The 12197-nt window shown below is 35.1% G+C and overlaps 2 protein-coding genes across 2 annotated transcripts; one reads left to right on the top strand and one right to left on the bottom strand.

Annotated features, from left to right (window-relative positions):
- Positions 4258–7335, top strand: LOC18601719 (putative receptor-like protein kinase At5g39000). The gene is given in 2 exon segments (XM_018119270.1): positions 4258–5510; positions 5592–7335. Coding segments are annotated over 2 exon segments (2520 nt in total). The 5' UTR covers positions 4258–4632; the 3' UTR covers positions 7234–7335.
- LOC18601718 lies at positions 8332–8929 on the bottom strand. The gene is made up of 2 exons (XM_018119027.1): positions 8608–8929; positions 8332–8351 (listed from the first exon to the last, which is right to left on the bottom strand). Exons 1-2 carry the CDS (start codon positions 8927–8929, stop codon positions 8332–8334), a joined length of 342 nt encoding a protein of 113 aa, XP_017974516.1.

Genomic DNA, 12197 nt, shown 5'->3' with positions numbered 1-12197 from the left:
AGGTCAACGTGGGCTCCTGGGTGAATTTGTTGTAGCTGGTTCATATGTCTGTTGAAATCGGCCGTTTTATAGCAATCTCGAGCAAGGGTGAAAAGCATACAAACATCGTCACGCTTGAACTTGTTTTTAAAGTTATTTTTTAAGTGGTAACCGTATAAACCATGGTGCGCTTCTGGGTATGCATTTTGGATTACTTTCTTAATGCCAAGATGCTAATCAGAAATGAACATAGTGTTTTCAGGACAACCAACCGCATCACGTAGTTTTCTAAGAAACCATGTCCACGAGTTTTCGTCCTTAACATGGCCGATGCCAAACGTAACTAGATATACGCACTCGTTCGCATCTTTGCATACAGGGACAAACAGAACACCGTTGAACCTGCCTTTGAGATATGTTACGTCAATTACAACCATATGATGCATTACATCCTTAAACCCACGAATACAAGACCCGTATGACTAGAAACAATACTTGAATCTTTCTGCCTCATCAATAGCCACTGTAGTCACTATCCTAGGATTTTCTTGTTCCAACATATAAAAATACAAGGGTAGTAGTTGAAATGACTCCTCTGGTGGACCGAAAAAAAGCCTCTCCGCATACTCTTTCGCTTGCCAAGCCTTACCATACAAGCATTTCAATCCCCACTGAACCCTCATCTTACACATTATGTCCTTAGTTCTCAATGTGACTCCATTAGCGTGAAGCTTGTGTGACATAGGTTCAACAATTATTTTCACACTCGTAGTTGGAAATCGCCTTTGCAAACCATCAATAGTACAAGTGTGTACTTTGTGGAACGTCCGCACTTGCCAATATTCTCCTCTGTCAGGTAACTTCACTACACGGACACTGAACTTGCATACCTTGTCCTTGCAACCAACCTCATAACAACCTTGACATGACCTTTTAACTCTTATCGCAAACTTTTCCTTTATAACCAACATGTTCAGAGCTCGTTTCAACTCGACTTTCGATGAAAACATCCTTCCTTTATATAAACGATCATCGACACATGTCGACTCCTCAATGGTAATTGTTTGGAAGGAGAACCTTTCTGCACCTGCAATTTGCAGCGTACAAGATGTCCCTGCATTTTCCCTTTCCTGATAATTGTCATCAACCAATGTATCAAAGAAACCAATCCCGTTCTCACCAGCGATGGGGTTATTGAATATGGGGTCATCACACTGAACATCTCCTACATCAACACCTCAAACAGGATCCGTTTCACCTTCAACATTATTTGCAATTGGAATGTCACTATTATAAAGTCGGTCATCGTCTGAACTATCATCATGCCATTCTTCAAGCCGATCATCTGAATTGTCATCAAATCTATCTTCACCGGCAGCGAACAAATCCTCATTTCCCTCATTAAATGCAGTATTATCTTCCAACGTCACAGTGTCACCCTCCAACCTCACATTGTTGTCCTCATCTGTCCTATTCTCATTTAACAATGGCATTACACACTCTACAGTTCCACCAGATCATTGCATTTGTTGGACAGGAGCAAGTAATTGGTTTGATGCACATCCTGATCGAAATTGTGCAGCCAACTATTCTGTGAATATTGTTTGTCTACCGGGCTGCACAAACTCTTGTGAATGCTATGGTAATTGTGAAGCATTGTAAATCTCATTTTGATTGAGCTGATTACCATGTTGTTCATTTGTTCTGTGTCCCTTAATGCTGACATACACGGTCGAAATATTCCTCTGTTCTAGCAGAATTAATGCAACATCCTCATCGTCCTTGATAATTAGCCGTGTTAGCTCTTCGGGTGTACTGATCAATGCATGTAACTCAATCTCGTCAAATTCTGAGTTTACCCCAACAACATCTTCAACTAGCTTCATCAAGCCCGTAAATGACAAATCACTCCTAACCCTCCACATTCTTGACTCACCACCCTTGTCAATGCCATCCACCCACTGAGCACCGTATCTTATCATAAGTCGCACAATTGGAACCTTAGTGAAATTTTGAAAAAAAAAATTTGTCAATCATTATACACAATACATGTCGTGTTCAAAAATTTGTCAGTCATGTTGTTACACGCCATGCATATAACGTAAAATGTAGTAACACGCCATGCATATAACGTAAAATGTGCTAACACGCCATGCAAATAACATAAAATGTTGTAACACGCTATGCATATAACGTAAAATTTGATAACATGCCATGCATATAACGAAAAATGTGGTAACATGCCATGCATATAACGTTAAATGTTGTAACACGCTATGCATATAATGTAAAATGTTGTAACACACCATGCATATAACCAATGTCGTGACACGCTAAATTAACGATAACACATGTTATAGATGCATGGCGTGTAACAACTCTGGGCAATGTTTCTAATCCATGTTCTAATTTACACCAAATGTTTCAAAAATTTAAGTGTGTTGTAGTAATAAACCCAATAATAGGTACCTTGATGTCATCTCTGCTATAGGGTCTGTTAATTTACGACAATATGGCAAGATGCCGAGAGATAGACCACAGCCCGATGACGATGGTGCTCAATAGAGAGTTGACAGAGTTTGTACAATTCAGAGATCTGAGAGAGCTGACGACGATGGTGCTCAACAAAGTTTTGGCAGAGTTGAGAGAGAAAGATGACTAAGCTCAAACAGTTGAGCATTTATTTTTATTTTCTCTTTGACGAGAGGGAGATAGCTCAAACAACTGACCATTTATTTGAAATGATGTTTTTAAGGGCATTTTGGTTTACTCATGTTTCTTTTTGGCTAGAAACAAAAAACTTTATATGGCTAGTTATTTCTGAAATCACCTTATCACGAGGTCCTTTTCTCATAATTTCCTCTTTTTTATATGTTTCTTTTCCAATCCTGTTTAAAACTATTAACTCACATTGGAGAATTTCATGTCCACATTTATAGAATCTATATTAGTATTTGATTATGTCATATTGACATTACTATTACATCATTTGTGAAATGTCAAATCGTCATATTCAATGTCACATTGACAAGAAAATGTTACGTTAACACAACCAAATGCTAACAGCTTGAGGAGATTTGTTCCTGTTGTCAAGTTTTTGTGTTTAGGCAAGATTGGAATTTGGGAGTCTCTTGAGTTGGTTGCTATTTGATGAAGACGACTGCTTTTTTTAAGCAGCCATTTCCTTTCCTTTTGTATGGTTTTTCCTTTGCGAAACTAGTCTTCATGCCAATGAGAGTCTCCAACAATTTCATCTCGAGACTAATATTAGCAATACCAATCGTGAGGATAATAAAATTTGCTTTTTAAAAAAAAAAAGAAAAAAAAACCAAATGTTATATGAGTATAAATAATAGAAATGTTTTAATATATTGGATTGACATTGTCACTTTTAAACAATATAGAAACTGAATATTTTGAAATTATTGTAAGGGACTAAATCTACCATTTTAGTAGCTTGATCTTGTTGATTTTGGCCCCAATCTCAAAATTTTTCATGTATTTATTTAATATTTCTCCAAATCTTATTTTAATTTTTATTTAGTGTACTATTAAATAAATAGAACAATATAAAATTAATAAGTAAATATTAAAATTAAAATAATTAATAAAAAAACGAATATATAGTTACAAAATTTTCATAATTAAAATAATAAATTTTAACTTTCATCACTTAGTTTTAGTAAATTTTAATTTTAATATTTAAACAATTTTTACTTATTTTAACTGAATTTTTTAATTTATTACAATTTTCGTCTAATGTTTTTACTATACTATTATTAGTTAATAGTAATTGTTGTTTTATCGAATATAATATTATTGTAATATGTCAAAAAATAATTTTTTTGTTACTTATACATATATGAAAATATATTATTACCATTATAAAATAATTTATTAATTTCAAAAATATTTTGAACTTTGTAAATGTGATCAAGTAAAATTGTACATAATATGCCAACTTTAATTTATATCCTTATCCCATTTCACTTCATTAACGTCATTGATTTTTATGGGATAAATTTTGTCTCAATATTAATTTCAATCTCATCTTTATCGATTTCAAAGCCAACTTATCGATCTCATGTCATTATTTTCTTAAAAATCATTATCAGTTTATCACCAATCCCATTGTTGTCAATTATATGACTAAACTAATAATAGTATTTAAATTATCAAGTAGTTGATTTAGTTGTTAATTTTTTAATTTCAAAAAATCTTTACTAGATGAAAATTCAAAACAAAAGGAAAAGGGTGGATTGAACAACACTCCAACATCCAAAAGTGGGACATGAAAGATTGAAAAGTCATTGCGTGAAGCCAAAGACTTTCCAACTGGTAGTATTATCAACTCTACGATTCTCTTTGATTAATCGCATACATCCTTTTCCTTACCACTTGGAGCACAGCTTCCGTTACACTTCGTTTTTCAATGTCAAGGTAATTGGCTCTATTCTACTTACACAGATTTCTCCACAAACAAATTAAATATTTTGGTAAATATGTCGGTCTTCTTCTTGGAATGATCCCTGGAATTGGAGAGACAGACACGGGTACGACCGAAACTTCTTCTATCCGTTGGGGTTATCAGCACCCTGACTGTCACAAACTGTAACTTCTCTGAAAGTAGCAACACCTTCAACATTGAATACAATGTTAACCTTGGTCACCTACATCATCTCTTTTCTCCATCTCCTCCTCCACATAGCCGCGGTCGAAAACTCGCCTCCATACATTCCTACAGATAATATACTCCTTGATTGTGGTGCACAATCGAACACAACTTCATCTGATGGCCGCAGCTGGGAAGCCGATTCTGATCACTCAAAATTTTCTGCCCCTAACAGGGAAAATGCATCTTTTGTTTCCACAGCCTCCCAACAGGACTCCTCTGTCACCAGAATTCCATACATGACTGCACGTATATTTCGCTCTGAATTCACCTACAACTTCCCTGTATCGCCTGGCCCAAAGTTTCTCCGTCTCTACTTCTATTCAGCTGAATTCCCCGGCCTAAATATCACCACTTCTTTCTTCTCTGTCAATGCCAATAATAGCACTCTCTTGAGCAATTTCAGTGCCTATTTAACCGCTTCCGCTACAAGACCTCCAATTTCCCACTTCATCAAAGAATACATTATTACCGTATGGGGCAATCAGATGCTGAGCCTAACCTTTGTACCATCTCCCAACTCTTATGCTTTCATTAATGGCATCGAAATTGTTTCCATGCCAAGCAGCCTCTACATGCGTGGTGACGATGACCAACCGACTTTAGTTGGCTATGGTTTTTCCTTTCTTTTGCAAAATACCACCAATCTTGAGACTCTTTATCGGCTAAATGTTGGGGGACAGGAGATCCGCAACATAGAAGATACCGGTATGTATCGAACATGGTCCCAAGATGGGGCGTATATCGACGGGGCCGCAGTTGGGACTGTACAATCTTTCCTTAACGATCCGATCAAATACACGCCAAAGATACCGGCTTACACTGCACCAGTGAATGTATATGCCACTGAGCGTACCATGTCTGTAGATTCGCACATTAATCTCATTTACAACCTCACTTGGATCTTCCATGTTGATATGCGATTCTCTTACCTTGTCAGGTTGCATTTTTGTGAGACTCCGGAGATCAAAAAATCAAATCAGCGTGTGTTTGATATATTTATTAATAATCAGACGGCTGAGAGACAAATTGATTTGTTTAAACAGACCGGTGGCTCTGGGATTCCTATGTACAGAGATTATGTGATATTTGCAACAACGCAGCAACTGTGGCTAGCCTTGCACCCTAACATGGATTCAACTCCAAAATTTGCTGATGCCATCTTGAACGGGATAGAGATTTTCAAGCTGAACAATTCTCAAGGCATTCTAGCAGGGCCTAACCCAGACCCTTTGGCAAGTCCTATATCTCCTGAGCAGGGGCCCAGGGTACCGAAAAGCTCAAGAAATAAGAAACTGTCAACAATTTTTCCGATCCTTGGAGCTGTGCTTGGTGCTACAACTCTCCTATCTCTTCTCTCGGGTTGCTTTATTTTCCATAGAAAAAGAAGAGCGAAGGACTCAATATCTCTCTCTTCAGAGTTCACTAAACCTGAAGACACTTCCTCGTTACTCCCCTCTGATCTTTGCCGTCGCTTCTCAATTGTTGAGATCAAAGCAGCCACTCATAATTTCGATGAACAGTTTCTAATAGGCACTGGAGGATTTGGCAATGTCTACAAAGGTTTCATTGCTGGTGGTGCCACCCCCGCAGCAATCAAACGGCTAAATCCCTCATCAAAACAAGGGGTCCACGAATTCCAAACAGAAATAGCAATGCTCTCCCAACTCAGGCATTTTCATCTCGTGTCTTTAATTGGCTACTGTGATGATCAAGGCGAGATGATACTTGTATACGAGTACATGCCCTATGGTAACCTCCGTGATCATCTTTACAATACTGATAATCCTCCATTATCATGGAAGTTAAGGCTTGAAATTTGCCTTGGAGCTGCCCGTGGACTGCAATATCTTCATAGAGATGCGAAGCAAAGTATCATTCATCGTGATGTGAAATCGTCCAACATTTTGTTGGACGAGAATTATGTTGCTAGAGTCTCAGACTTTGGGTTGTCCAAATTGGGTCCCACCAGCATGTCCCAAACCCATGTCAGCACTGTGGTAAAGGGTAGTTTCGGGTACTTAGATCCAGAATACTATCTTAGGCAGCAACTGACTGAGAAATCTGATGTGTACTAATTTGGTGTGGTGTTGTTTGAGGCACTATGTGCTAGGCCACCTGTAATCCAAAACTTGCCAAAGCAGCAAGTTAGCTTGGCAAATTGGGGTCGCATTTGTTGTCAAAGGGGAACCCTTGATCAAATTATAGACCCATATTTGACAGGTGAGATTGCACCTGAGTGTTTGAAGAAGTTTGGTGAGATTGCTAAGAGTTGTGTAAGTGACAAAGCAATTGAAAGGCCAACAATGAGTGATGTAGTTTGGAGCCTTGAATTTGCTTCGCAGCTTCAGGACACTACAGAGAAGACTAATGATGGGATGAAGAAGGTTCAAAAAAGTGAGGGGAAAGAGGTTGTTTCCACCGATGATGAGATATTTAGTGGGTCAAGTGAACAAGTTTCAAAATCAAGGAGCACCATGTGCAGTGATGGTTATAGTTTTGCTATAGGTGACTTCAGTATCGCAAGTTCTAATAATCTTCTCTCAGAGAGTTTGGATTCAAAGGATGACAATGTCAAATAGACAGGGGTGTATCGTACCTTTCTTTGATGAAAGATGTTGTCGTACTTTAATTGTAAAAACTTTTCTTAGGAAATAAAAATTCAGAACATCAAGTTACAATTAGATTTGTCACGTATATGAATTTCAAAAATTTATTAAAATATTTTAATAAATGAAAATTAGTAAGTAATAGCTCAATTTGTTCACAAAATTCATATCGAATATCGAATTTGAAGATGAATATGAAAGGAGAATGTAAAATAGAAAGAAAAACCATAATTGATGTCTAATATTAATAAAAGTTGCATACGAAAAAAATTTACAAGTATCATGATAATTTCATTTATTTATTTATGTAGAATACGTACTCTCACTTGTTGATAAATAAAACTTGAATAATTGTAGCTTGCGATTCTTTCTTTAGTTCAATTAGACCGATTATTAAATTTGACTTTGAAAGTATCATAAAGCGTTTGGAGTCATATAAAATCAAGAATATAATATATAATCAGAAAATTATTAATTAAAAGAAAGATCCTCTAAGTCTTTTTCTAAAGAATTCACTTATAAAATTGGAAAATGAACAAAATGGAAAACTATTTTCATTTTCTCTTTTTATTATTTTTAATTTTTAAAAAATAAAAATAAAATAACCTGATATTTTTAGACACGTGTCTTATTTTTATTGATCTTTTTGCTTGATTATCTATTTTCACGGAGGATTTAGTCAAAAGTACAAATTGTTTTATAAAAGTAAAATTTAAATATCTGATTGTAAAGTTTTAAACATCAATTGTCAAATCAATAATGTCATTATAATTTAACTGCCAAATATGTAATTAATCCAAATATAACCCATCAATAATTGTTCTAGTTGCAAATGGTGAAATAAACTCACATATCTATGTTACAGCATTTTCAGGTAATTTTATATCCAGGAAATAACATGTCTGCTTGTCTTTTTGTAAAAAAGAAAAAAAAATTAAGATCTCTGGAGATCTTATGAACTTGTGTTTCTTTTTCGTATGAATGATGAATTTCATGAATATCTGAGTAAAGAAGGACAAGCCTGCTGCAACAATTAAGTACACAGGCGGCAGATCCAAACAGAACAGCAAATTAAAGAACATACATAGAAACTGCATAATCAAGCACAAATCAGGAGAATGATTCACATTTAAGATGAACTGAATCCATGCGTTGTTATTTAGAATCTGGTCTGAAATTTACCAGATTGAAAGCGGAAGAACATTAAAGTAATCCAGATGAAAAGCAGGGGAAAAAAAACAGCAACAACAGGACATTAACACAGATAGTAAAAGGAAACAGAATGGTTTTCTGTTATTGTGAACTTGAAGCCACATAATAGATACAACAAGATCATTCACTTCTTACCTTGGCGGCACTTGTCATATATCTGGCAACCCCTGTTGTCCTTATTGAGGGCTATAGCGTACTTGTCTCCTGGAAAAGGTTGTCCCTTCTGCAAAGACTCATAGCTTATATAATTGGATGCAAGAAGCCTTGCATTCACTCCAGCACCAGACTCCATCAAGAACTCTTCTTCTCCAATGTACTCAGCAATGTTTGCTTTGGTCGAGCTTGAGCTGTCCCTACTGATCAAAGCTGCTTGGGAAACAATGGTGTTGAGTAAAATCAGTAGGACTGCTAAAGCAAAGCTAAGCCCTGGGTTCTTCAGTTTATCAGATCTCATCATTTTCCCTTCAACTGTAGAGCTTGCTAGATTGACTAGTGGTTCTAAGAAAACGTAAAAACGAAAAGGATAAAGAGAGAAGAAGACTGAGGACTTCAACTTTCCAAACGACAGTTTGGATGGTACATATATACTCTTATATTTCAATTCTTACAATTAATGGTGTATACATGTGAATTTGCTATATAATTTAGTCACAATCCAATTACCTACGTAATCAATAATCATGGTCTTTTTTTCTTTTTAAATTTTTATTCTGTTGGGGATAATGATGAGGTAGATATTGCCAAAGATGTATGGTCCCCCACAAAGACTAGCCACCAAGAAATGCCATGTGAACATCAATAGCATCAATTTCTAAGAATGATAATTCTAACGATTTAAGTTTAAATTAGAGCAAAAGAAGGGAGAAAGGGACGGATGTTATAAGGTCCTGCTACTCAACCTTTTTTAATGGTCTTTTGTAACACCCCATTTTTATATAATTATGTTGTCCTAGGGTAATTAATGGTTAATATTGCACGAAGGGCTTATCTGCATATACAAATCTTAGAGTGGTCTAAATGCAAAAGACAAAATGCTCTCGGTATCAACCTTACAACCAAAAAAAAAAAAAGACAACAGAGAGAAGAGGAAATCTAGAAATTTGGAAGAAAGATAACAGTTGAGAGATAGCTACTGGGATTCGACTTCATACTCAAATTAGAAAACAATAAAGAAATTAAAATTATAACGTAGTGAAAAAATAAACTAGTATTTAATCAGAGAAACAGTCGAATTCTACAGGATCAATATTTATGTTTTTCATATAACTTTCAAATTAATTATGAAAATTCATAAGTTTAAAAGTTACATACCTTACTCTAGATATTGTAATCAATAGCCAATTAAATCAAAATCTTTACTTCTTTACTTTTAAGATTTGTCAAATCTTTAGCCACCAAAGTGTTTGACCTTTAACAATAATCTACACAATGACCGAAGAAGACCTTCTCAAAGGTAGGATTTTTTACTTGTGCTAGCAAGTTTTATTTCTAAAACAAAAAGACCAAAAGTTCTTGCCGAATCTTATTTTTGTCAAACAAATAAAACTATTTTTCTTTTCTTATGTTATGAAACATTTAAGAAGTGGGTGAAGGTTTAGAGTTTTAGTTTGCTAACATAATATATTTATATAGCCAAATTAAATTGTAACCCTAAATACAACAGTTGTATTTTAATTTAATTAAGTCTCTGTGAACTTAATTAATTTCTCACTTTATTTTGGTCTATTCTAATTAAGTCCAACTTAATTAATTATCCTTATTTAATCTCAATCATGTCGCTTAATGTGTATGACCCATTAGGTTTCTAACATGTTAGCAATAAATATAAATCCTAATCAAATATCAATTTGATAATTGATTTATATTTATAGATTATGAGCAGCATCTAGCAATATATCATAACTACACAAATGTTAGAGAGTCAATTAAAGAATTTGACAAATCCCTTCAGTGATAAGCCTTTCAGCGTAATACGGTTCTTTTATCAAATATCTCAGATATGTCATTAAGCATGGTTCGGTGTCAACTTATGACATTCCATATTAGTTCTCATAATTCATTACTAATCTTATGAATTTAGGAAACTAACTTTTCTCAAATTCATTATATTTTGGTCAAAGACTTCATACAAGTTAATCAAGAATTGAGAATAAGTGAGATAAATTCCTTATATCACTTGGGGTGATGAATCTTCTCTTGACCACTCATTCACCTTCACATGCTTCATACTATACCCAAAAACACCCTGTTTAGGCATCTGGTTGCTTCCAAACCCATAGAGGTGAAATCAAAGTATGCCATTCCCCGTACAAGATGATTTGGTGTCTCAAGGCTAAAGACTAGTTACATGACTATCACATGAGAACATATTCCATAGACACTTGAGTGAAATACCAAATGGAGTTCTCATAGCAGGTCATGTTCAGTGAACTTGTTTTTTAACAAGCACCCACATGTTATCCTCAAGTATCACATATACTTCAATCTATGAGATTGATTGTGTGAAACCTCGACCTTCATAGACGCGTAACTCGAGGTGAAACTTATGTTTAAAGGTTTAATTTGAGCTAATGATGCTAGTTTTACGTTACTTATAATTATTTTATATCGTTATAGGAGTAGGATCAAAAATAATTTTAATTAGTGAAGAAAGGTGCATAATGAACAGTAGCCCTATTTGCATATATTTAGATTTTTCTAGTACATCTCCCACTATAGAAGTTCAAATAACATCATTTTTTGACCATTAGAAAGTTAAAAGGCAAGGCTACAACTTTGATGTTTACCACTTTTCCCAATTCTAGCGGGAAGGTGGTTAAAATCTTTGTCGAAGTGAAATGACTGTGCTAGAAGAACAGAAATTGGCAAAATGTTTGAACGCCGCGGCACTGGAAATTGAGAGCAACGACCCTCACCCTAAATTTCACAAATAACAAGATTTTTGGGTTTTTGAAGGTAGGACTTTTGGGGGCTACTTAAAGGACCTTTTTTAGAGGATTTTGGACCTTTCCCTAATGTTAAAAGAGTAAAAGATTGCATAAGAACAAGATGAGGACAAGTGGCATTTCTAAGGGCATTATTGTAATTTCATGAACAATTGGATAAACTTTAACTATAAATATCTTCATTCTCTAGCACCTTCCTCAGATTTCCAGCACTTCATCATCTTCTTCTTCTTCCCATCTCACATTTCTTCACCTTCTATGGGAGTACTCTTCAAGCTTCCATAACTCTCTCAAGTTAGCCTTCATTCTCATGCTTTTGTGCATTTTTTTTTATAGAACCTCTTATGCTCTTTCACTCTTTCACCTTAAAACCCTTGAAATGTCTTAGATCAATACTTTATCTCACTAATTAGGGTTTTAGAGAAAGGAAGAAAGACCTTCTATAATAGTTTGGGGATTCTTAAGGAGATATTCAATTGTAAATCTAGCAAAGTGAGCATTGAAATTGAGTTGATATTTTAGTTGTTGAGAATGATTAATAGTTAGATTTATGAGTGTTTTGTAGTTGAGGTAGTTTATTCATTTTGGTGTGATTATAATAGTGCAAATAAATAGCCACTTGATGGTAGTTAGAAGCTAGTTAGGAATAATTAGTGGAACATGATTTAGGAGATAGCTTTTAGAATTATAGTTATGTGATTGAGTTGATTGTGATGTTAATGTGTGATAGGCTCCACCGAAACCCCACATCACCATTTGGGGCATTAGTGGAAGTTGGAC

This window comes from Theobroma cacao, chromosome 4 (assembly GCF_000208745.1).
Source record: "Theobroma cacao cultivar B97-61/B2 chromosome 4, Criollo_cocoa_genome_V2, whole genome shotgun sequence".
Taxonomy (NCBI): Eukaryota; Viridiplantae; Streptophyta; class Magnoliopsida; order Malvales; family Malvaceae; genus Theobroma; species Theobroma cacao.
This window is presented reverse-complemented; position numbering and strand designations above follow the sequence as displayed.